Source organism: Salvelinus namaycush, chromosome 38 (assembly GCF_016432855.1).
Source record: "Salvelinus namaycush isolate Seneca chromosome 38, SaNama_1.0, whole genome shotgun sequence".
Lineage (NCBI taxonomy): Eukaryota > Metazoa > Chordata > Actinopteri > Salmoniformes > Salmonidae > Salvelinus > Salvelinus namaycush.
The window spans coordinates 1075322-1101649 of NC_052344.1; the positions used below are offsets into that span (position 1 = coordinate 1075322).

Here is a 26328-nt window from a genome sequence, read left to right on the forward strand (position 1 = left end):
CTGGAGAGAGAGAGAGTATAAGGATGATACTCAGATTAGCAATAGGATGACATGTTTAAACAAGTGTGCCCAAAAGAGCTGCTGATATATGCCCCGAATTGCTGACCTGTTAGAAGGCAGCTAGCTGACCCAGCATTGCTCCCTGCCTCCCTCTCTACCCGGCAGGAATGGGACTGCAGAGTCATCACTGTCTTTCTCTCTCTCTGCCCCCTAACCCACCCAACCCCACTTCAGTACACACATGCAACACACATGCGCATAAACACGTGTACAGTACATGCTCATAAAATGTGATTATTTTGTACATCACTTTCATTACAGCTGCTGATTAATTTGCAATGACAATACACAAACATGCATGGTGACATAGCAGTATGAAAAGTACCTTGAACTCTTGAAGTACTCTTCTGAAGGGAGAGGTAAGGTACACATGACATGGTGGAGTGGCTATCCTACTATGTGACTAACAGCAACACAATACAAACCTACATACTATTTTCACAGGATTGCATGACAGTGAGTTGTCATAAACACAGTCCTTTGAAATCTCATTCAAATCTCATTTTGGGATTTCCGTTTCATCTTCTTTAAAAAAATGTAAACAGTCAAACGGTATGTGCTTTAAGTTAAGTAACATCCAGTAGTACATCAAGGTGGTCAGAATGACGATTGTGTGTGAATTACTCCGCTAAACCCTCTTATTCTCAATCTCACTCAGGGTCACTGTGGAGATAAAACCGAACCAGATGATATTGATATTGGTCAGGAAATGAAAGAGAAGGGATAACGCAGAAGCAAAAGGTTTAGTCCCAAATGGCACCCTATTCCCTATGTAGTGCACCCACTTTTGACCAGAGCCCCAAGTAATGCACTATATAGGGAATAGGATGCCATTTGGGACACATACACAAGATCTGGATCACTATAAAGCCTGTTTTAATAAGCAGCATAAGAACTGGTACCTGCTTTGAAACTGGTGTGGCAGTGGCTTTCTGTGATGTGGTGGTTGGGGTTATTACAAACAGGTTTTACACAAAAGTCAAGACTAATTTCCCTTCTTTTACAGTCTCAATATTACGAAGTGATGCAATAAAAAATGTATAAAATAAAAAGGCCTAACATGGTATGATTAAAGAATGTTGTCATGGCATAATTTAGATCATAACATGATAACACTGATGATTCAATGTTATAATTTGATGGCTCGATGTTATGCTGACTAAACATTATGATTGCTTTTATATTGAAGGACTGTGCATCCGACACACCATTCCATAAAGTAGAGGTGAAATTTTGCCCAAATGCCTAAAACAGACTGATGGCCAGTCTCGAGAAAATACTTAAAACATTTTGTACAAATGTCTGAAAGATACTGAAGGCCACAAAGAAGCTCATCAAACACCCTCCTATTCCCTCCTAGTGCCTCATGGACTGGACACATCATCTCATCTCACACAGCTTCCTTGTTCCTGCTCCTCCATGTTTGTTTACATCTCCCATCATCATAAACATGGCCCAGACACCACGCCAACACTTCGACCAACCAATGCAGTCGATGTTGACTGACCGCACTGAACTGAGGCTGGCGTGCAGCTCTCGTCTAGAGGTGGAAACCAGACAAAGCCTTCCTGAGAGATCAAAGTCAAAGTACTTTCATTCCTGATGTGTGTGTGTGTGTGTTAGAGATCAGAGGTGACACACACGCAAACATGTAAGGGAGTGTGTGTACACACACACACACACACACACACACACACACACACACACACACACACACACACACACACACACACACACACACACACACACACACACACACACACACACACACACACGCTCTGAGATCAGAGAGAGGGGCAACATCAATCCATCTGACCATTCTGTCCACAGAGTCTCTCAGTAGCGTTGCGCAGCAGAAGTGTGTGTGCCAACGCCACTCCCTCCAGTCTCCTGAGAAAAATGCTGCTGTCTGCCTCTGACTCAGGTCTGAGCTCACATCTGCATCAGACTGCAGCAGACAGCACTGGTTACATTCAGACTCACTCCTAGGAGCAGAGCACAAGTCTCAAATCACTTTCTATTCCCTGCATAGCGCAATACTTTTCATCAGAGTAATACATCCTATAGTGCACTACTAATGACCAAAGTAAGCAGCTGTGAAAAAAGTGAAAAGATTATGGATATTCGTCATAGTTATCACCTTAATTTAGCTAGAAGGGAGGGTGAGTGACTCATAATGGGGTCATGATGGAAAGGCAGAAGGGTTAGTAGTCCACTGCAGGCTGTGCTCAGCTGCTCGTGGGTGTAAAATCATAACACAAAGCTCCTTGTATCTCAACACTAGGGGTCAGCCATGTTACAGAGGTAAGGACATTAATTCACATCACACAATACAATTTCCCAGCAAGCAGCTCCTCTACTCTGCCTCAGGCCACAAAACAGGCCCCAGCTGGTTTCTCCTCTACTAAGACTCAGGGTCTGTCCCAAAGGCACCCTATTTCCTATGTAGTGCATTACTTTTGACCAGCGCCAATAGGGCAGCGGTGCACTATATAGGGCATAGGGCGCAATTTGGAACACTGACTTGGACACATCCAAGGCTTCTGACTGTATCCATTATCCAACTGTGTCTGCAGGGCTTTAAATTTGTCCAGGCTTTCTTGATGGACGGCGGTTTCCAGCTGTGTGTAGAAAAAGCAGACCTGACCACATCAGAAGAGTACAGAGGAAAGAAGTGAGCCACATCACAGGCAGCAGCCTGAGCGAAAGCACATGGTGCAACTGCTTCACTTCTCTGCAGCGATCCGAACCCCAAACCACAGCTGGAGGAGGGGTGAGAGGAGTGGGAAGGACAGGGCACAGGGTTTGATGCCAAAGAGAGAGAAAAGGGGGGAAACGAGTATCCTGCATTGCACTTCCGTGACCCATCATTGACACTACTTCGATGGACACACTGCCCTCAGAGAAGTGAGTTCAGATTATAGCATGACATTCATTAAGGTCAGCCCCATCCAAAACTCCACAACCAAAGAGTCATCATCATTCCCAACCAGCTGGTCAGCCTAGTCTCAGACAATTTAATAAGGGGTGATGACACCAGATGCATGTAAAGGTATCAATGGATGACACCTGTCTTACTTGAACTCATGAATGCATTTCTGAATAAAAATACAAACATTTTCAGCATCTCCATCTCATTATACCTTGGGAAGTCAGTCTGTACTCCCTGTTCTTGTGGTCACCCTGAGTACAACCAGACCATGTGAACCACAGCTGGCCTTTACTGGCAGCACACAACCACAACAGAGAGGTGGATGAGAGCCTAGCAACCCTTCAACCAACACACACACACACACTTGTGGACTTCTGAGGCCATTTGACAGGTCAGGCAGGGATCTACTCCACAAAAGGGTTAGAATGCAGGCTAATAAGAACATCTGAATGGAGCGTACTAGTTCCTTTTGAAGTGCCTGGTTCTGGGAAAGTCAGCTGCAAAGACATCCATGTCAATCTTCACAGTATTGTTGTTTCCGATCTTGAGAGACAGAGCGAGAAATGCTGGAAGAGCAAAGTTGAAGGACTACTCACGGCATCACTAAGTATCCACAGCAACCAGTTGTGACACGAATGCATACTTTCTTCACTGACTGCAATACACTGTTCGAGTCGGTGGAGTGTTGCAAGTGGAGCTTTCCTTGTATTTCCGAGCAATATTAGGGTATCATCTGTACACTACTCATCTATACAATCCTGAATTACATTTATATAGCATATGTAGGGAGATCTTGGCCAATCTAATTTTGCAATGCTGACATAACATCTTGCATCTGGGTGCAAAAAAACAAAACCATTATGCACAGACAGGGAATATCATTGAGGTTTCTTGTAAACTCAAATCTCATCTCACTTTTGGCACACATTTTGGTTTTGAGCAGATGAAACACTGGAAAAGGATCAATGCCAGCATCAAAGTACCACAGACAGAGGTAATGTGGGCAATAAGCAGTGTGTGTATGGGGGGGGGGGGCTTTTTTTGTGTGGAAAGCACCAGCCAGGACAGGTTTCAACTGGCTCCTCATCCAGCTCTAAGGCTGCAAAAACAGTCATAACAACTTACGTCATTCCTTAGGTGGGTGAGAAGCAGGTCAGTGGGATATGCGGCCTTTGATCAGGAGCAGATAACAGTTGATTTGATGATTTAGGATCAGGTTCATACTAAAACATACACATTTCACTAGTTCATCCACAAGTCATGGTCGTCAATCTTTTCAATTGCCTAACCCTAAAATAATACCACATTTGATCCATTTCATCTCAAACAAAACAAAAACAGTACGTTTCATTCTGCCGATTCATTTAACTAACAGCTGATTTGAGATTTATTCTATGTGGTTAGGGTGCCACTCTGTGTTCAATTTTGAAAACTACAACAGTATTTGAATTGCATTGACTGCCCCCAAGAGGATGTTTTAGGCACTGCTAATCCAGACAGATCCATAATCAGACCTATGCGCGCCATCATTTCTGTTCTCAAAAACTGAATTTGAATTACGTTAAAATCCTGCATGAAAATAAAAACCAGACAGTAATAGACAACACTTGTTCAGTTAACCACAGCAAAAACAAGAACCAGAGTACTTGGGGGTTGAACCTTTATTTTCTCAGCCATTCTGTTGGCTATCCATCCATAATCCACAGGTATAAAAGTCTGTAAAGAGTGCAGTATGCATGTCAAGTGTTCAATAACTGCCATGTCATTATTTAAAAGTAGTGGCCTCAAGATATTTTGATGCTGTGAGCTATAGGGGTGTAGTCTCACAGGTCACACCCATCTAATACATTTACTCCAAATGCTCTTCCTGGTTTGTTCCGATTGGTTCTTTTCCTGAGGTCAAAGGTCCACGTGCTCTTCTGGACGTTTCACTGTTTCAGGCGCCTCCACATTCTCCTCTGAAGGTAACAAAGACAAAACCACAAGCACTTGAAAATAACTGCCCAGCGCTGGAAGTCCCACACCCCTCAACTCACGTACTGTATAAGGCAACACAATATCCTTTCGGTGTTAATTTTGTCTTTGTGTATAGTGTATGCTGCAAAAGGAATGACCTCATTTTGGACATAGAATTTGAGAAAAACTTCAAACACATACTTGCTTGATCATGCAGTGATGTGAAATACAGTGTCAACCAAGAGAACCAAGAGTCATCTGATACAACTGCACCTGCAGTATTTCATAGAGAGTATACTGTTACTGTAGTAGTAACTACAGTGTACTTAACCTACCAAGTCAGAGTGATTTGATTTGGATTTAATTTAATTAATTGTTGTGGTCAACATGACTTATTACGCAGAATGCAGTTACATAAACCAATAATTTAACACAAGATAACTAACTACACTCAATTAAAGTGTGTTGCCATGTATAAAATGCATTTTAAAATCATCAAATCAACTAGTCAAGACTGTTATTATTGATTACCTGGCTCGGGTATTTTGACACAGACTCCCTCCTGTTCCTCGTACCTGCTGGCACAGATACAGATGTAGCTTCCTTTGTTGTTCACACACTCCTGGTTCTCCGCAGTACACACAGAGTCAGGCTGCTCACACTCGTTCACATCTAAACAGAGAACAAATCAACCATCAAATTGGTTTTCAGCACTGTCTGATGACTCAATTTCTGCCAATTATTAAAATTTTGTACATTTATTGAAAGTATTAACTTCCCTCGGTGTACTAATTTCATGACTCTATAACCAAGAATGTATTCAAAATAGCTTCTGAAGTTTTATAATTGTATGTTCGGTAATGGGAAAATATGGTCATTGTTTTCAATTTCCTGAAAAATTTGCTTTGGAGATGAGGTTCAGACAGAGACGTTTTATAAAGCCCTTTTACATCAGCAGTTGGCAAAGTATTTGTATAGTAACAAACAGCACCATCCTCAGTGAATTTCATAAAAAAGTGAAACATTAAAAACAAGTTACCTTTTTACATAAAACTATACAAAATATAATCACGTCACCAAATAATTGATTAAAACACACTGTTTTGAAATGAAGGTCTACAGCAGCCCCAACAGCACTCTGTAGGGCTGCACGATGGTGTAGCCGGAGGTCAGCTAGTTTCCGTCCTCCTCTGAGTACATGGACTTCAATACAAAACTTAGGAGGCTCATGGTTCTAGACCCATTCCAAAGACTTGCACAGTAATGCCGGCAACTTCCAGAGGACGTCCTCCAACCTATCGGAGCTCTTGCAGAATGAACTGACATGTCCATCCAATCAAAGGATCAGAGAAGCTACAGCTAGCTAGCACTGCATAAAAAGTGGTGAGTAGTTGACTCAAAGATAGAAAGACAATAGTTGAACAGTTTTGAACAAATGAATTTCTTGAAAAATGGAGAAACAAGAGAGCTAGCTATATATAGTTGTATTTCTTTCATTTTCCCTTTGCTGGCGAATGCAGCTAGCTAGTTTAGCCTACACTGAAACAGAGACGGATGCTATGTTAATTAGCTAGCTATGGCTATCCAACAGTGGAACTCTTCCAAGTCAAGGTAAGCTTTAAGTTTTATTAATTTAATGCCACCAGGACCCGCTGGTGCAACTGCTGAACTGCATGATTGTAGCAGATTTACTAATGTGTTGGCAATGACGTTTGCTAATATGGTGACAACAATGTAGGCTGTGTGTAGCGGTTATGATATGAAGGTGCTGCTTGGAAAGTTTGTCTTCCGCCTGGTCACAGACAGCTGATGTGTTTTGCACTGAAGTCCACAAGTGAAAAAGTGAAGAGGAGAGTACGTAGACGCGAGAAGGAATTATACAAAGCGCAAAATTATCATGCTGTTCGTATGTGGCTGCTATGAAAGTGCTATGTGCTAAGTGCTATGAAAGTATCCATTCCGGCAATTCTGTTGAAAAACATTTCAAACGGAAGCGAACGGAATGGGGATAAATATACCTGAATTTGTCCAAAAGAAACTCTCGTTTGCTAAATTTGAGTATTATGTAGTAGCCTAAACCTATCGATGTTACATTGGGCTGGGTGAATAAAATATGAATGACAGTCATCCAATACGCTGTAATAGAAATAAGGCCATGCTCATAAAACAAATAATCGTCCTCCCTCATTTTAAACCTCACAGACCGTCAAGGAGTTACGAGCATGTCATTAAGCATTCAACAACATCCATGTAATTCCCATTTCATTAAAAGATGCAATATGTTACTTTTTGGGTGACCCGACCAAATTCACATAGAAATGTGAGTTGCAGATCTGTCATTCTCATTGGAAGCAAGTCTATGAAGCGGTAGATCTGTTCCATGTGTGTTATTTCTATGCTTCCTGTTTTTAAATATTTTACTTTCGGTCTTGTACACCAGCTTCAAACAGCTGAAAATACAATATTTGTGGTTATGGAAAAGATATTTCACAGCAGTTTAAATGGTACAATGATTCTCTACACTATACTTGCCCGTCATGTCACAAACTGAAATTATGCAAACAAATAGAATTTCAGCAACCAGGCAATGGCGGAGCGATTTCTGCATAGTGCATCTTTAAAGCATAAAAAGTATATTTAAGCAAAGTATCTGACTGTTAAAACATGGATCTAGATTTAGCATGTAGAGAAATGTAGGGATAGCATTGCGAGTGGTAATGTACTGTATCGTCCTGCCTTTAAGGTAGTGTCCAGACTATGGACATACCTCCATTGTGGACGAGTTACTCTATGTCCAAGCCTATTGCCTCTCTGTTACTGGCCAACAGGGTACACAGGCTGGACAACTGATGGTGGCAACATCAGGGAGGGAAAGAAGGATAAAATAATGAATAAAATGACAAAGAAGTGATGAAGGGAGGGAGAGAGGAAAGGAAGATACTTCAGGGCCATACTGTAAGGTGAGATGTCCTAGCTCCATGTGTGGGTAACTGCATATGTGGAATGTGACAAAGTGTGCGTTGCGTGAAAGAAAAATGGGCAGATTGGTTGCCACTCAAGACTTTTGCGTGGCTGCTCCCTTGTATGTTAGGAAAAGTAACATGGCACGTTAGGAGAATGAGGTTTAGGTTAAGGGGTTAGGCTTAGCTAAAATGCTACAAGGAAGCAGCAAGCAAGCGGTTACTTTTCGATACACCTCGTGTTGATCCTCCCACTTGTTTTGCAAAGCCCACTTTCAGACACACTCCACGTACGCAGTTACCCATGACTCCCTACCTGTGCAGGTGCCCTCTGTGTCCTGGTACCCAGGAGCACAGCTCTGGCACTTATCAGGCCCTGCCTCAGTACAGCCTGAACACACCTTGTCACAGCCTGCCAGAGAGGAGAAAACAGAGGTCAAATGTTAATACTTGTTTAAAGTTTAGTACAAATATCTTAGTCAGTATACATATTTATATTTTCAGTCCCTAATACAATAGCTGTATGCATCCAACAACATAGTAAATATGGTCCTCTCACTAAATAGTAAACCAGCTTTACAGTACCTTTACAGGAGAATGAGCCATCTGTGTTCAGACAGTACTGATCCTCTTTGCAGAGAGGAGGGTCGTTCAAGCACTCGTTCACATCTAGTGTCACACAATGAGAAGCAACAGGAAGAGTGAATTTGATCTTGATGTCAAATTCATGACAGGGAAAGTACTTATTATGCCACGGAAAAGTATAAAAATGTCTCTCTCACCAAGACAGGCCCCCTCGTCATCCTCCCCCCAGCCAGTCTTGCACTTCTCACAGTCCTCATTGGTTAGACCAGTGCAGGTCTTGCAGGAGGAATGGCACTCTGTAGTGTATGGGATTGAGTGGGAAAGGTGGTCTGAGATGCATGCTCCAAATACACCCCTAGCCTGTCCCCTAGGCACATTGCTTAGATCTGAAAGGAATGGATTTGTGTAAACCATTGTTAAAAAATAACATGCAAACATAATAAACCAAGTACCTGTGCATAGTGAAAATGTGTCGTTCCTAATTTCATTGAAGTATCCGTCGATGCAATCCAGACAGAACTCCCCCTTGTAACCATGGTCACAGTCGCACCTGCCATTACCCCCTCGTGTTCCATCACCATCACACACACCGTTGCCATGGCAAGGCCTCTCGGAACCCCCCACACAGGCTGTCAGACGGAAACAGATGATTCTCATTCACCCATGGCTGGTTGGTATTAGTCAAATAAATGTGGTGTTGGAGGAGTATGTCTTTACCATTGCAATCAGGGCCAAATGTTCCCTTCAAACAGCACACATTGATGGTATCAATGCAGAACCACTTATACAGATCAGGATGCTTCTTTTGCCTGGATTGGAAGAGTGAGATGTCAAATCACAATACACCATTGACTTGCAGCCTGGAAGTTCAGATATTCCACAAGGACAAATATAGTGATAAGGGGTCATGAAATCTGATGTCAATGGCCTATGCTCCAGGAGAAGTAAAAGGTAAGTAAGTAAGGGGTTTGGCGCTAATGGGACATGTGCTGCCCTCTTGTTCTAGCTGAGCACTCAGGTCAAGTACTCACCTCTTGAACCACCAGGTCTCAAAGTGGTCCTCATGCTCCTCTACCATGTGGTTACAGTCAAAGCTGCTGCTGTCACACAGATTCTCCAGAATCTCAACTAGGCGGATCTCACTGAGGAGAGGGGGAGGAGGGAAAGGGAAGAGACAGAGAAATTAGCTTCTATTGTGCCACTGGGTCAACAGAGAATACGTGGTCTTGGTCACCATGACAAATAGGTTTAGCAATCACTGATCAGAGCAAACAGATGTGATAAGCAAAGCAACAGTCCAGCATTAGGAGGAATCGTTTGTGTGATGAGTGGTGTATAGGAATCTTACCTCGTCTCATATTTGGAAAGTGCCCTCTCCTCCCAAGCGGTGTTTCCTCCACCAAAGTTCTGTTTTTTTGTTAGGTCCAATCCCTGTTGGTACAGTAGTGTGAGGATGAAGACTAGTTAACCAGACACAGACTATGGCAGTCATTTGATCAATGGTGAAAATGTACTACAGCACTGGTAATCTGGGTGTAAAGAGCACACATATGTTAGCTAGTTATTTGGTCTGACTCCCACATTATAAACTGGTCTAACGTTAATTGACTCACTAGTATACTGGTGTTATGATGCTCAGTCATATTACATAGCCTACATCAAGGTCAGAAGAGGAGGGCTTAGTTACAGTAATGCATTTCAAGCACAATACACCATCATTGGTTGCCCACTGGTAAATAAAAGCACATCAATTGATTGTTGTTTGAATCAGACCAATTGATAGTACTGCCCAGCTAGCCAAGGCAAATTATGCTCAGAAGAACATTTCAAACTTACCTTAATGAAGTTATCAGCTATCTGTTTGCAGGTATTACATGAGCTTTTTAAGTCTTTTGCATAGGTGCATTGTGAGAGTAAAATAAAAGCTAGGCTAAAAAATAGCCACAATAATTGACGGAACGATAGCATTCTGGCTAACTACAGTAACGTTAGTTGGATAGCAGTTGAATGACTCGAAGTTTCACATCATAGCTAACGTTATACCTTAGCCACTTGCCAGCAAACTTCCTATCCCTAAAAACATGCAGCACAAAGTCCAGCCACATATAAAACAATTCATTGGAAGTTAGCTCGCGTTATCTATGCAAAGCATTCGAAAGAAATATGTACATGCAGGTAGAAAGAAATAGCTACTTTTTCGGGACAGGCTGTTGGTACGGTTGTGGCTTGTCGTGATTTGCCATTTTGCCTATCAATCACTGTAAGTACCAATGATATTCTGCCACGCGCGGGACACCCGTCTTCATTCTACCCACGTGGAAAAAGAAATTAACATTTCCATATTCTTGCGCACGCGTCAACTTCCTATATACTTTCACGTCATGGCAGAGAAGAGGACTGCGTCTGGGAAATCACTGTTGTTTTTACTTATTTCGGTGACTCTATTACATTTGTTTATTTGTCCTTTTACAAAAGTTGAAGAGAGTTTCAACTTACAAGCAGTGCATGATATTCTTTATCACAGACTTGATTTTGAAAAGGTAAGACAGAGCTACGCATACAACAGCCAACTAACGTTAACGGTAGCTAGCTAAAAGTTAGCTAACGTTAATCTTTTTTACACATGCATGGTGCAAATGCTTGTTGACAGTGTTACACTATCTTGTTCATCTCTTGATAACGCGTTCTACAACATTACCTGCCCGTAAGTCATGTTGTGCCCACCTAAACAATGACAAATAGTTTAGGCTCCCGGGTGGTCTAAGACCCTGCATCTCAGTACAAAAGGCGTCACTGCAGTACCTGGTTCGAATCCAGGCTGCATCACATCCGGCTGTGGTTGGGAGTCTCATAGGGCAGTGCGCAATTGGCACAGCGTCGTCCGGGTTTGGCCGGGGTAGGCCATCATTGTAAATAAGAACCTGTTCTTAACTGACTTGCCTAGTTTAAAAAATATACACTGCTCAAAAAAATAAAGGGAGCACTTAAACAACACAATGTAACTCCAAGTCAATCACACTTCTGTGAAATCAAACTGTCCACTTAGGAAGCAACGCTGTTTGACAATAAATTTCACATGCTGTTGTGCAAATGGAATAGACAACAGGTGGAAATTATAGGCAATTAGCAAGACACCCCCAATAAAGGAGTGGTTCTGCAGGTGGTGACCACAGACCACTTCTCAGTTCCTATGCTTCCTGGCTGATGTTTTGGTCACTTTTGAATGCTGGCGGTGCTTTCACTCTAGTGGTAGCATGAGACGGAGTCTACAACCCACACAAGTGGCTCAGGTAGTGCAGCTCATCCAGGATGGCACATCAATGCGAGCTGTGGCAAGAAGGTTTGCTGTGTCTGTCAGCGTAGTGTTCAGAGCATGGAGGCGCTACCAGGAGACAGGCCAGTACATCAGGAGATGTGGAGGAGGCCATAGGAGGGCAACAACCCAGCAGCAGGACCGCTACCTCTGCCTTTGTGCAAGGAGGAGCAGGAGGAGCACTGCCAGAGCCCTGCAAAATGACCTCCAGCAGGCCACAAATGTGCATGTGTCTGCTCAAACGGTCAGAAACAGACTCCATGAGGGTGGTATGAGGGCCCGACGTCCACAGGTGGGGGTTGTGCTTACAGCCCAACACCGTGCAGAACGTTTGGCATTTGCCAGAGAACACCAAGATTGGCAAATTCGCCACTGGCGCCCTGTGCTCTTCACAGATGAAAGCAGGTTCACACTGAGCACATGTGACAGACGTGACAGAGTCTGGAGACGCCGTGGAGAACGTTCTGCTGCCTGCAACATCCTCCAGCATGACCGCGGTGGGTCAGTCATGGTGTGGGGTGGCATTTCTTTGGGGGCCGCACAGCCCTCCATGTGCTCGCCAGAGGTAGCCTGACTGCCATTAGGTACCGAGATGAGATCCTCAGACCCCTTGTGAGACCATATGCTGGTGCGGTTGGCCCTGGGTTCCTCCTAATGCAAGACAATGCTAGACCTCATGTGGCTGGAGTGTCACCAGTTCCTGCAAGAGGAAGGCATTGATGCTATGGACTGGCCCGCCCGTTCCCCAGACCTGAATCCAATTGAGCACATCTGGGACATCATGTCTCGCTCCATCCACCAACGCCACGTTGCACCACAGACTGTCCGGGAGTTGGCGGATGCTTTAGTCCAGGTCTGGGAGGAGATCCCTCAGGAGACCATCCGCCACATCATCAGGAGCATGCCCAGGCGTTGTAGGGAGGTCATACAGGCACGTGGAGGTCACACACACACTACTGAGCCTCATTTTGACTTGTTTTAAGGACATTACATCAAAGTTGGATCAGCCTGTAGTGTGGTTTTCCACTTTAATTTTGAGTGTGACTCCAAATCCAGACCTCCATGGGTTGATAAATTTGATTTCCATTGATAATTTTTGTGTGATTTTGTTGTCAGCACATTCAACTATGTAAAGATAAAAGTATTTAATAAGAATATTTCATTCATTCAGATCTAGGATGTGTTATTTTAGTGTTCCCTTTATTTTTTTGAGCAGTGTATTTAAATGCCAGAACTCCATTGCTGATGTTGACAGTATCTTCCCACTGTCTCACCAGTATGACCACCATGAATTCCCTGGTGTGGTGCCACGGACATGCCTTGGTGCTGTGTTCATATCAACAGTATGCTCCCCATTGTTCTACCTGCTGTCACTACTGGAGGCTTCTAAATTCTACACACAACTGATGGGTAAGTCCTGCTGCTATTATATGATATCCATAAACAACAGCAGTGCAATAGAGAAGACCTGGGTCCAATAGAATTTTCACTTTTGGGACTACTCAATTGTTTCCATAGTGCCAGACAAACTAAATCAAGTACAGCTTGTCTGGTACAATTCAGTCCACTTACTCAAATGTATTGATGTGTACCTTTTTGCTATCCAGTGCGAGGTTGCCTGGGAGTGTGTGTGACATTAGCTCTATGGCGCATGCAGAGGGAGGTTCGGAGGCAGTTCGGGTCGACAGTTGCGGGACTGTTCTGTCTCACCTGCGCCTCACAGTTCCATCTCATGTTCTACAGCACGAGACCCCTCCCCAACGTATTTGCACTGCCAATAGGTAAGAGACACTGATGTATATTGAAGACATGACTATAGTATAAAAATTTATTGGATGAAAATCTTGATGGAAATACTGTTGGAGAAGCCTCATGTAGGTTAAAATCTATAATAAAAATGTCCACCAATGTGTTAAAGGTGCTACAGAAAGGATTTTTCCCCCATTGTAATTTCAGATAATGTCCATAATATATCTGCAGTAATAGAGGAATGATGGTGTTTCACAGTATTACTTACCCGCAGTGTTGTGATTGGCTGTGATATTCGCCTATTGCTTTCTCCCGCCGAGTGGCACCTGTTGTCAAAATGGGAAACCTGTTTTGACTTTGTGGCTTTGTTATGTAGTGGATATTGGATCAAGTGGCCAATGTAAAAATCACTCTGCCATTTCCTGGTTGCTACAATTCTACACTGTTTTCTCAATTTCAGTGAGAAAACAAGCACGGCATATTGTAGGGAATCATTGTACCATTTAAATCAATGTGAAATATATTTTCGATAACAAAAAATAAAATTTGTACAGCTGTTTAAAGCTGGTGGACCAAAACTGAAAGTAAGGCTCAATTGCGAGTCTCCCATGTTACATGAAAATGGGATGCGGTGAGGGGGGAGATTTGTTTTCACTGGAGCCTAGTGCTGTTGCAATTAACCTAGCTTACACATACTGTTGGTGAACAATTCTAGGTGTAGCACCTTTAAAATACACTACATTGACCAAAAGTATGTGGACAACTGCTCGTCGAACATCTTTTTCCAAATCATGGGTGTTAAGGAGTTGTTTCCCCCCTTTGCTGCTTTAACAACCTCCACTCTTCTGGGAAGGCTTTCCACTAGATGTTGGGACATTGCTGCAGGGACTTCCATTCAGCCATAAGAGCATTAGTGAGGTAGGGGACTGATGTTGTGCGACTAGGCCTGGCTCGCAGTTGGTGTTCTAATTCATCCCGAAGTGTTCGATGGGGTTGAGGGCAGGGCTCTGCAGGCCAGTCAAGTTCTTCCACGCTGATCTCGACAAACCATTTCGATATTGATCTCGCTTTGTGCACAGGGGCATTGTCATGCTGAAACAGGAAAGGGCCTTCCCCAAACTGTTGGAAGCACAGAATCATCTAGAATGTCCTTGTATGCTGTAGTGTTAAGAACTCCCTTCATGGGAACTAAGGGGCCTAGCCAGAAACATGAAAAACAGCCCCAGACCATTATTCCTCCTCCACCAAACTTTACAGTTGGCACTATGCATTGGGGCAGGTAGTGTTCTCCTGGCATCCGCCAAACCCAGATTCGTCCGTTGGACTGCCAGATGGTGAAGTATGATTCATCACTCCAAAGATCGCGTTTCCACTGCTCCAGGGTCCAATGGCGGAAAGCTTTACACCAATCCAGCCGACGCTTGGCATTGCACATGGTGATCTTAGGCTTGTGTGCGGCTGCTCGGCCAGGGAAACCCATTTCATGAAGCTCCCGACAAAGTTATTGTGCAGACGTTGCCTCCAGAAGCAGTTTGGAACTCTGTAGTGAGGACAGGCAATTTTTTTTATGTTCTTCAGCACTCGGCGGTCCCGTTCTGTGAGCTAGTGTGGCCTACCACTTCGCTGCTGACCTGTTTGTTGCTCCTAGACGTTTCCACTTCACAATAACAGCACTAACAGTTGACCAGAGCAGTTTAGCAGGGCAGAAATTTGATGAACTAACTTGTTGGAAAGAGGCGTCTTATGACGGTGACACATTTAAAGTCACTGAGCTCTTCAGTAAGGCAATTCTACTGCCAATGTTTGTCTATGGAAATGGCTGTGTGCTCGATTTTTATACACCTGTCAGCAACGGGTGTGGCTGAAATGGCTGAATCCACTAATTTAAAGGGGTGTCCACATAATTTTGTGTATATAGTCTATTTTAAGTCCTTTCTTCCAGCAGTTTCTCTGATAATCTTATGCAGTTAAATGGTCTGTTCTGTTTTCTTCCTAGTTCTGTTGGCGTTCACTGCATGGATGGGGCAGAGGTATGGGTCCTTCATCTGTCTCTCTGCGCTCGTCATCATCGTGTTTAGATCAGAACTGTGTCTCTACCTGGGTCTTATGCTGCTCATGTCACTACTGAGCAGGAGGCTGGGGATCCTTCAACTGTTCTACTATGCCATTCCTGCAGGTGCTCTGTCATTAGGTAAATCTGTTATCAGCAACACTAACTATGGTCCTGGATAACTACAGAGTGTGCAGGCTTTTGCTCCAGCCCAGCACTAACACAGCTGGCTAGGCTATAGTAGTTAGATGAGTCGGGTGTGCTGTAGCTTGCCTGGAACAAATGCATACATACCCTGTAGTTTTTCAGGATTAGAAGTGTTATAAATATATGTGCTCTTTAGATGAACGTCTAATTTTATCTGCTCTCTTTCAGCTTTGACTGTCTGCATTGACTCATTCTTCTGGAATAAGCTGATTTGGCCCGAGGGCCAGGTACTCTGGTACAACACCATCCTGAACAAGAGCTCCAACTGGGGAATATCCTTCACTTCACTAAATGCTTGTTATAAACCCATAACAACAATGCCCACACAGTCAACTAATTAAATCATGCAACGCAGCTTGACACCTGCTTCTCCTTGATCGATTCTGAGTTAGTATCAACGTTTGTGATAATATTACGAAAGTAATGGGGTCATTTTCCACTCATCACGGAGAGCCCACTTTTGATCTGAAAACAACTTGCTATCTTTCCTTGACTTTCTCCCCCAGTAAACCTCCCCCTTTCTGTGGTACTTCTACTCTGCTCTACCCCGTGCCCTGGGCTGCTCAGTGCTGTTCATCCCCCTAGGCCTGCTGGACAGACGGACGCGCACCCTGCTGCTGCCTACTGTAGGATTTATCCTGCTCTACTCTTTCCTGCCCCATAAGGAGCTACGCTTTATCCTCTACACCTTCCCTGTGCTGAATATAGTGGCTGCACGGGGCTGCTCCTTCATGTAAGGAGAGAGAGGCTGTTATTGGCATGAGTGTTGTCTGTTCAGGGAGGTTTAGTATAATGTTGAAAAAAACATGGTTAGTGCTTATTGACATTTTTGGCCTTCAGGATGGAGTCACAGTTCAATTGTCTTTCGGGGGACATAGGGTGGGCTTAAGTGTGGACAGAGAAACCACATTATTTAATAATGTTGAACCTTTTAATTCTCGGTCCTACAGCCTGAACAACTACCACAAATCTTGGATGTATAAACTTGGCTCCTTAATCGTGGTTGGCCAGTTGGTGACAAATGCTGCATACTCCAGCATATCTCTGTACGTGTCCCATCACAACTACCCTGGAGGCAGGGGGGTGCAGGTACTACATAAACTAGTACCATCTACATCAGGTAAGAGCAGTGATGTAGTGGAGGGTAAACAATGTTTACACACCTTTCTTACTTTTAGTGAGCGTTTCACCTTTTGCGGAAAAATGTATTATGTATAGTAGGGAGGAGCGTTAACTTACTTTATCAGTGTTTACCCACTTTTTTTTACCACTATATCCCTTGGTAAGAGGTTATACTTTTTTTTAAATATCAGACAGTAAGGGAAGTATCATGGTTGCAGAAACACTGATTAAAGGCTGTATGTAATCAATTGCTTCTCCTCAGATGTCTCTGTTCATATTGATGTATTTGCTGCCCAAACTGGAGTGTCACGTTTCTTAGAACTGAACAGAAACTGGAGGTTAGTTTGACTAGGTATTCTATTCTGGAATTGAACTGTTTCCAACCTTCTAAAGGTATTCTAAGGATTCAGCTTTGTGTTCTATTGTCAGGTATGACAAGAGAGAAGACGTTGGCCCTGGACACCCTGATATGAAGACCTACTCCCATGTTCTGATGGAGGCCAATGCCACTCAGATAGCACTACTCAAAGATTCCCACATGCCTTTGGCCTTCATCCAAGGTTACAGCAACATGTTGTTGAATGCCTTTCGGTTTCCTTTCTTCAGTATAAACCTGGGAGACAAACTGGTGTTGCTAGAAAGAGTACCCGACCCTGAGCGTCCCAGTTGAACTGACAGGGATGTCATTTTTCAGGATTTAGTTTTTTCTTATGACCAAATTGTAAATAACCAAAACTAAATTGCAGTGTATTGAAAACAGAACACTCAATCACTCTTTTGGGCTATAAGTTGGTTGGAGCCAGGTATTGGTAGGATCACCTGCTTTATTTTTAATATGTAAATGACTAGAACGTGTCTAGCTTGGCCAACTTAGATCTCCATTCACATGCAAAGAAAGTGTGTGTATATAGGCCTTTCATTACTTCAACTGAAAATGATCCATTACAATATACTTATCCAATTTTACTCCACCAAACCAGGTAACTTGTTTACTGTCTAACACTTCCTTCAGACAAAGTGGTCAGATAACCCCAGTTCAATAACTGCCATCCTTCAACACAGTGCATTTTTCTGAAATAAGTTCAAAGATGTCATTATGCTATTGATCCATCTTAATGTGTGTATAGTTTCCTATATGAACAAAACTGCTCGTGAGTTTTGGAATAAAACTGATGAGGAAACTTGTCCTGGGTGTTGACTTACAAGGAAGTACTTGAGGCACTATTACATGTTTCTAGGGACCACTGTTTACAGAAAGGTTACAGTTAAACATTCCCTGGTGATGTCTGGGTCATGTTTTGTAGGGAGAATACGAAGTGAAACTGGCAGGTGGTGCCTGAACTTTTGTTGCTACAATGTCCACTACCGAACAGGTCCAATTTTGTATACAAAACATAAACCAGGAACAAAGGATTACATAAGAAACCTTTATTTACAAATGACGACAATTGGCATGGTTCCAGTCTGAATGCTTCCACGTTTATCAAATTAAGTTCAGAAATCATTATTTATACATATGTACATTACTTGACAACCCATAATTTAATCCCTTAAATAAGCTTAAAATTGCGCTAGACATTTTCAAATAAATTGCTTCAAACAACATCTTGCATAATATTAACTATTTCAGCAAGTTAAAGCAATTTCTAAATCAACAGTACCATGAGCCACAAATTCACAATGAAATAATTAAATAACAAAATTTAACATCTTTCAGTCACAGCATTTATTTTTGGGCCATGTGTTCATTTAGAAAAAAAACCCAGCATTGTTTCTAAAATTAAGCCATGTAAATTGAAAGACTTGATTTGCACAAGTATTTACAGCATTTGACCTGAATTAGTTTTGGATAAGGCACAAGGAGAGAGAAGACAACTTTGACATAAAAAAAGACACAGGAACAAATATTCACAACCCCTACTGCTAAATACACCCCTCCCTCCCTGACACGTCACTGAGTTGCTGACTGATGCAAATTCTAAAGTGTTTCAACAGTAGTACACAAAAATGCAATTAACAATTCCAAATGCACTCATGTTTTGAATGAACCTCGATATATCTATTCTCCTTTAGTTACCCCTGAATCCAAAAGGGTCATTTCACAGTTCTATGAATTGGACCTTGATAAGGAGCTCCTCATAAGCAATGGTTTTAATCAGTGCTGATAATAAATTAACGGTAGGTTGACCTTTAGAAAGAGAAGCCCCTCCATGTTTTCTAGTAATGGCATGGGCTGATTCAGAGTGCAGTTCACACTGGCTGTGCTGAACAGAATCTCTGCTGGGACAATGCTGGGAGGGCAGCCCACGTAGCGGACAGCGACTTTGGCAAGGTCAGGCCACAGTAACTTCTTCAGGTTCCAATAGTCCAGTGGATCACAGCTTTGATCAAGTATGTCCTCCTCTAAGTATTCCAGTACTGCCAGCTCAGATGATTTTGGCTTGTCCTCCTGTTTTATCTTGTGTCTGATGTCATCCATGAGTGCCCAGAGGTTGTCCTTGTTGTTTGAGGGAGAGCCATTTGATGACGCTGGGACCTCTCCACCACATCCGTTGGATAGTGAAGGCTTTGTCTCAATTGAGGTAGAAAGGGACACCTGAAGTTCACTGATGAGGTCTTGTTTGCATTGCTCCGCCTCTTCCTCCGTGAACAAGGAAGCCTTGTACCGCGGGTCCAACATTGTCGCCCAAGTGTACCTGGGGTTGCGTAGGGTTGATGACATCCTACTCACCATCGCTTCCTTCAGAGACTTGAGCATGTTGTCGATGCCCATCGTCTCATCGAAGAGCATGTCTATCTTTCGGTTGAGAATGTGTATCAGTGGTATGACTTGACCCAGACTGGCAGTGCGATTGCTCATCTCCCTGCAGGCCACTTCGAAGGGCTTCAACGCATTGCACACCGACTGCATCACTTCCCATTGGTCACAACTGATCATTTCCCTGAAGTTGCACTCTATCGACATCTCGTCGACCGCTTTCTTTTGTTCCACCAGACGTTCAAGCATGAAGAAGGATGTCCTCCATTTTGAGGGAACGTCCTGGATGAGGCAATTTTCAGGTAACTGGTAAACCTTCTGCAGTTCGGCCAACTTTTCCTTTGCTTTGTCTGAGCGATACACTCGCTCACAGATCTTCCGAGCGATGCTTAGAAGGTTCTGAACCATCCTCTGACTCTTTATGGCTTCGCTCACAATTAGGTCTATGGTGTGTCCAAAGCACTGCACGATGACATGGTTGTTGTCCTCCAGGACGTTTGCAATGGCATTGTTGTCGGTTACAGTAAATCCTTTCTTCAGCCCTAAGGAGCTGATCCAGGTGTCCCAGAAGTATTCGAGCTGCTTCTGTATATTGAGCATGTCATGGTCACAGTCTATCTGTGACACACTGAGGAGAGCAGAGCAGTGAAAGTCCTCGCCCTGAGGTCTAACACATGATTCATATGAAACCCAGTGGGCGGTAAGAGTCAGAAATTCCCGAGTCTGGCTAGTGACCCAGATGCTTGTTGTGAAATGGACGATACCACTCTCAGCCTCTTTCAGGTGTGTGAGAACAACCTCCTTCACCCTCTCATACATGTCTGGTATGGCAATGCTGGTGAAATATGAAGAGGAGGGTAGAGAATATTGAGGTTGAAGGTACTCCAGTAATCGGTTCAAACCAGTGTTCTCCACTAGGGCTGATGGCTGAAGATCCAGTGCAAGCATTTCGGCAACGAGTTTGGTGATTTTTTTGGCAACCGGATGGTAGTCATCAAATCTTTCACAGTTTTCGTCATACACAGAAGTGTCCATGAGTTCGTGTTTAACGTGAATTTCAGCAGACGGCACATCACCTGAGATAGTACTGTTACTTTCAAGAACATTTCCATGAAATCTCTGCATGTGCCTGAATAAACAACTAGTTCCGAGGTTTGTCGTCTTTTTGCCCCGACTTATTGTGCGGCTACAGTGCAAACAAACCACCTTAGTGGGATCGGAAGGGGAAATAGAAAAATGATTCCACAACTTTGATGTCTTTTTACTGAACACAGAGTTATGTGGCTTTTTCTCTTTGGCAGGGCTGTTAGTCAGTTTGGCTGGAACAGCCTCAGCAGCAGAGAGAATAGCGTAGGGATGAGGTGAGGAGTCCTTATCGTTTGTGCTTTTTTGGTTTTTGAGGACATCAGGGTGCCTTCTCATTAGATGCCTCATCAAACAGCTGGTTCCGAAGTCGCCCCGTTTCCCTCGGCTGATGACACAGGGGCAGTATCGACAGAGGGCTTTAAGCTGATCCCCTGGAGAGACGATGAAATGGTGCCACACTTCGGATTTCACCCGTTTCATGATTTTTTTGTTTTGTTGGAAGATTGAACTCGCCGGATCCTCTTTCAGGCCTGAGCCCTCTAGGGACAGATCGCACGGTGAGGAAGGTAAAGGAACATCCTCATCTCGAAGTCCAAAGCAGAGATTGAGGGAGGAATCCTGTTCCAATTGGTTTATTGTGTCAGACTCCTTCACATCCATGCTTTCACCTTCGTTATGGGGCACTTTGTCAGATATTGTTTCTGGGGAGGATGGAGCGAAAGGGGATTCTTTTTTAATGTCCACTACTGAGTCCTGATGCAGCTGAGAGCGAGACAATAGCGTTGGTGGGTTTGTATATGGTGGTGGGATGTTGGAGCCCTGTCCATTTTCTTCAATGACAATTTCTCTGTGGGCTCTCCACATATGGCGAATCAGACAGCTAGTGCCCAAGTCCTTTCCATTTTTACCCCTGCTAAATTCATTCATGCAGTGTATGCATACTGCTTTGGAACTGTCAGCAGGTGACAGGTAGAAATGCTTCCACACAGCTGATCTTCTACGAGAACTTGAGTTTTTAGGAGTTGCAGCGAGGCGCTCAGACCCACCTCCATCCATTGCTTCTTCATGGTTGTTGTTGGAATGTGAGGATGAGACTGTGCCAGTGTTGTTTTTGGGACCCTTTTCTAGTTTTGGTTCAAGTTTTGGTAACACTTCTTTGGATGATGATATGTCAGAGCCCTCTGCTGAAGAGGTGGACGGTGAGGAGTTATTTTGTGCAGCGGGAGTAGTAATGCTAGCTGCCAGGCTTCCGTTATTTGAGGGGGATATTACCGATGAGGCAGCAGAAGCAGTCAGAGTATTTGAGGAGAGGTCGCAATCTTGTAAAAGCACAGTGGGGTGAGCCCTTCGTACGTGCCTCATTAAACAACTTGTACTGAGGTCCTTCTCGTTCTTACCTCGACTGAACTCTTTCATACAGTACATACAGATTGCTTTGGTACTATCACGTGGAGATATGCAGAAATGGTTCCAGGCAGGGGATTTCTTCCTGGGATTAGCATTAGCGGGACTTCTCATGGATGACAATAGACTTTGAGTGACAGCATCCATCGCAACATCATAAAGAGTGCTTGTGTACCCACTAAGCATACTACTGTAATCATCTGTATTGTCTCTAGTAACAAAGGGGCCGACAGAACTATCATATGATAACCTTTCATCCTCTTGGGTCCCCTCCTCCATACTGTTTGGATCGTCTTCCTCAATATGTTCAGATGTGTCATTTTCTATCTTGATCTCAGTGTTTAGATTTAGGCTTTTGTTTGAAATGGCTGGAGAAGTAGGCCTAAGAGAGTTCTCTTTGTCACATGCCTCACCTGTTTCATTGACAGACCCATTCATTTTAAATTGTCCATCAACCTGAGAAATAGATAAATTGTCTGGTTCCTCCTCGTGAATTGAAGCCACGGGGGAAGAGTCTTTAGCCAGTGTTTTAGATGGACAGGTCTTTGCATCTGCAGTGTCATGGGGGGTAATGCTGTATGATTTAAACACGTAGCCATCTTGCCCCTCAATTTTTAGACATGTTCCTTTCGCCTCTCTTTTCTTGTTTTCTATGCCATTAGTTTCTGAATCTACGACATCTTCTTCACTCTTAAGAGAGAGGTCTTCCTCTCCATCCATGTTAGCTGACCAAAGTTCTGCGAGAAAATCTAATTCTGATGCAGCTTGACAAAAAAAGTTAACGAGTCATGGGTGTGAGAGCATTTCTCACACCAACGTTTCAGTCTGCTTGTCCAGATCAGAAGGAGCAAGCTTGTAGTCCATTTTCGAATGCACTGAAGTTTCCACCTTTTCTAGTAGGATCTGGAATGAGAGAAATTCAATAAACATTGATATTTCATCAAATAGCAGATAAAAACAAGTTGACAGACTAGAAACTGTTTAACATGTCAGGCGGCAACCTAACGGACCTCACATTACCCTTAACAGATGTGTTAGGTTATATTATATATTAGCCATGCTTAGCAGTACGACAGTGTAGAGCAGGGGTATTCAACTCTGACCCTACGAGCTCCGAAGCCTGCTGGTTCTGTTCTACCTGATAATTAATTGCACCCACCAGGTGTCCAAAGTCTAAAGCAGTCTTTGATTAAAGAGGAAAAACAAAAATGCAGTGGAATGGGCTTTGAGGTCCAGAGTTGAGTTTGTGGAGTGATACTAGCCTACCATTATTTAGGCTGTACCCCACCCAAAACATTTTAATTTAAAATGGGTTTCAATGTTGGTGTGCATTGCTTCCAGCAATGAATTTAACTTTGGGGTCCTTTAAGCCCCATCTATGACAAAATGTATAGTCTGACATTAATTTGTGACATTTTATTAATATTCAAAGTAGGTATGATGATAATTTAATGTAATTATATCATGAGTATAATTTCCCAATGTATGATTGACAAATAGCCTAGATCACAACACATTTATCAAATTAATAATCGGTTTCATGGTTACCACAGTAAGTAAACCTTATTTTATTAGCAACAATGCCTTTAGTTAGCCTACAAATAAAACTGCTTATTACACAGGCACATTGAGTGTTCATTAAGATTAACTAACCCAGAACGAGACAAATGGGGAATTAATCGTTATTCATGCATGCAGCTACCAGCAAACCACAACAAATGTTTCACCAAGACTGTAGCAACTACAAACATAATCCGATCTCACAGGTGATCGGACCATATCTATGTCTGGAATCTAAACAAAATAGCTACCGCAGTATCATACTCATTTTCTAGCTTGAACGTTATCCAACTGCTAACTAGCTAGTTAGCGTGAAAGCTAGCTAGCTACAGTAGCCTTATTTCCTGATCCAACGTTAGCTAGCTGGCTAATACTTTTCCGGGTAGTTAGCTAACGAGCAAAATCCAGGATTAAGGTGACACATTAATTTGCCTTAAAATAGTAGCTACTTCAAACTCAACTCATAATTTGGAGCCCATTTAGGTAATGCCAAATGCTAGCCAGCCAAGTTAATAACAATGTCAGTGTCAGAGGCTAACAAGGTATCACATTAAACCTAGCTACACAAAAACAAACATATACCACACACTCGGTTTTCTAAAACAGAAATCTGAAACCATAATTTCACAAACCGACTAACTAGCCTTTCAACTACATATATGAAGTAGCCTATTTATTAATTGGGGACAGTGTTTGATACAGTACGGACCCTGGTCGTGCCAGCTAGCTAAACCACACAGGGCATAACCTGTCTAGTGAGACAGAACCAGATCGTGCCCTGGTAATGGAACAGAAGGACCAACCGAATCAGCCCAGAACATTACTCACGACGTTATTTGGAGAGAAAAAAAAGAGACCCCTAGAAATCATATTAGACCAAGATAGTATACATACCTTGAAATTGTGGCTTATGTTTCAGTTACTAAACAGTTAAATACGACACATTTGATTGATCCGGGGGGATTACTTCATTGCTTTGTCTCCTAGCAGTTCACATTCAGTTGAATCGGGTCCACACAGCATCGGACGGAAGGAACACGCTTTATGATGTCACTGGGTTGAAGGGTTTTCCAATATGGCGGCAGGGACAATAAAATACGAAACATTCGTCGATAAAGCAACACTTCTTTAATAGATCAAAACGTGAATATTACTTCTTGACAGACGCCATGGTGCATTCTTAACATTGTGTGCATATGCCATCGCCAATACACAGACACTAATCATTTTTTACCAACGGTGTTGTTTGTTTTCCTCCTGTTATCACTGCTCTTACATTTTAACCTTACCAACGGGGTTTCTTGACCTGAAGGGTCTCTCACAGGGGCACTGAAACCATCACGTTGGGCAAATGATTTACACAACAAAACTCGACACTTATGCATATGAACACATTTCACTTCTATAAGCACAGGCAAAACAAATTGTTATGAAAGGCTTGCTGTATAATAGTCTGAGAACAATGTGAAATCTAAATGTTACTATGTGTGGAATGAGTCTACATTTAGACACTGTCTCAGACAGCATGAAACTCAAATCAAATGTGAATTTGAATTTTAACACAGACCGAACTTTGAACAAATTACTAGGCTACATGTATGTAAATCTTCACGCATGCTTTGAAGCTTCACAGGACAGGGGGCAGATGAGGTAAAAGATGGTGGATAGTTTACTAAACGTGATCTGCATAACATTCCAATACCAACAGAGATACCTTTTGTATGCCTCCTCATCTGTATACCTGCAGACACAGACAAAAGTGAGCAGTTCAGTCATCTGCACTCAATACAGCTAGCCTTCAACATATTCTTATAGCCTACATATTCCTACCTCTGTTGATTGATATCCATTGAATTGTGTTCATTTTCTGTTTTAGAAAGATTTGCACAAATATGAAAAGGTAGAGGGTATCATCGTAAAACAATAGGAATTTAGATACCAGGGACAAACCTTAACTTAAATTGAGGAGATCTTTACATTTTTCAGTTAAGTGCCTGCACCTGCTGTCCTTTCAAATCCAAATGTTTCAGTTGGGCAGTTAGGTTACTGCAAGAACTAATGAGGTTCCTCAATGAACCCCACCTCCAATGGGTTCTTGGAATAACCTTTTCCTATGGGTTATTGGAAGAACCTTTTGGCGACACTTTTCAACCTTTTGGGGACAACTAAGAACCCTAAGGTTCTTTGAAGAACTTTTAGGATCTTAGAAGAACCCTTGTTGAACCCCTCATTTTTAGAGTGTGGCCGTTTGTTAACCATTGTACATTTTTCAAAGGTTCCTGTCGCTGTAAGTGGAGTTTCCCTCTCTCGCGTGCGCATGCTTTCCCACGTGAGCTCATGGTTCCTCCATAATGTCTGTCATGCTCACGCAAGAGAGGCAACAGCTGGCTCAGAGGTATTTTTGTTTTTATTATGATCCCCATTAGCTGTTGCGAAGGCAGCAGCTACTTTTCCTGGGGTTCACACAAAACATTAAACATGACACATTACAGAACATTAATAGACAAAAACAGCTCAAGGACAGAACTACATACATTTAAAAACGGAACACAGCCTACATATTAATACGTACACACAAAATATCTA

At 42.9% G+C, this 26328-nt stretch overlaps 3 protein-coding genes across 7 annotated transcripts; 1 reads left to right on the forward strand and 2 right to left on the reverse strand.

Annotated features, from left to right (window-relative positions):
* Positions 1–4630: 4630 nt before the first annotated feature.
* LOC120031915 (cysteine-rich with EGF-like domain protein 2) lies at positions 4631–10716 on the reverse strand. 4 transcript variants are annotated; one of them, XM_038977761.1, is made up of 11 exons: positions 10330–10714; positions 9842–9924; positions 9525–9635; positions 9211–9302; positions 8946–9122; positions 8691–8879; positions 8494–8577; positions 8225–8320; positions 5480–5620; positions 5150–5221; positions 4631–4950 (listed from the first exon to the last, which is right to left on the reverse strand). In XM_038977761.1, the coding sequence occupies exons 1-11, from the start codon at positions 10459–10461 to the stop codon at positions 4892–4894; spliced, it is 1236 nt and encodes a 411-aa protein (XP_038833689.1). In that variant the 5' UTR covers positions 10462–10714; the 3' UTR covers positions 4631–4891. The 4 variants fall into 4 exon arrangements, with proteins under 4 accessions (XP_038833689.1, XP_038833691.1, XP_038833690.1 ...); XM_038977763.1 differs by having other exon boundaries at positions 8691–8789; positions 10330–10710; XM_038977762.1 differs by lacking the exon at positions 5150–5221 and having other exon boundaries at positions 10330–10716.
* Positions 10717–10837: 121 nt separating this feature from the next.
* Positions 10838–18119, forward strand: alg12 (ALG12 alpha-1,6-mannosyltransferase). 2 transcript variants are annotated; one of them, XM_038977759.1, is made up of 9 exons: positions 10838–11033; positions 13084–13216; positions 13414–13587; positions 15552–15746; positions 15981–16084; positions 16322–16545; positions 16763–16932; positions 17197–17272; positions 17364–18119. In XM_038977759.1, the coding sequence occupies exons 1-9, from the start codon at positions 10875–10877 to the stop codon at positions 17602–17604; spliced, it is 1476 nt and encodes a 491-aa protein (XP_038833687.1). In that variant the 5' UTR covers positions 10838–10874; the 3' UTR covers positions 17605–18119. The 2 variants fall into 2 exon arrangements, with proteins under 2 accessions (XP_038833687.1, XP_038833688.1); XM_038977760.1 differs by lacking the exon at positions 17197–17272 and having other exon boundaries at positions 17364–17516.
* Positions 18120–18347: 228 nt separating this feature from the next.
* Positions 18348–24758, reverse strand: zbed4 (zinc finger, BED-type containing 4). Its single transcript, XM_038977758.1, has 2 exons — positions 24637–24758; positions 18348–23085 (listed from the first exon to the last, which is right to left on the reverse strand). Exon 2 carries the CDS (start codon positions 22900–22902, stop codon positions 19090–19092), a length of 3813 nt encoding a protein of 1270 aa, XP_038833686.1. The 5' UTR covers positions 22903–23085; positions 24637–24758; the 3' UTR covers positions 18348–19089.
* Between the last annotated feature and the right edge of the window lie 1570 nt (positions 24759–26328).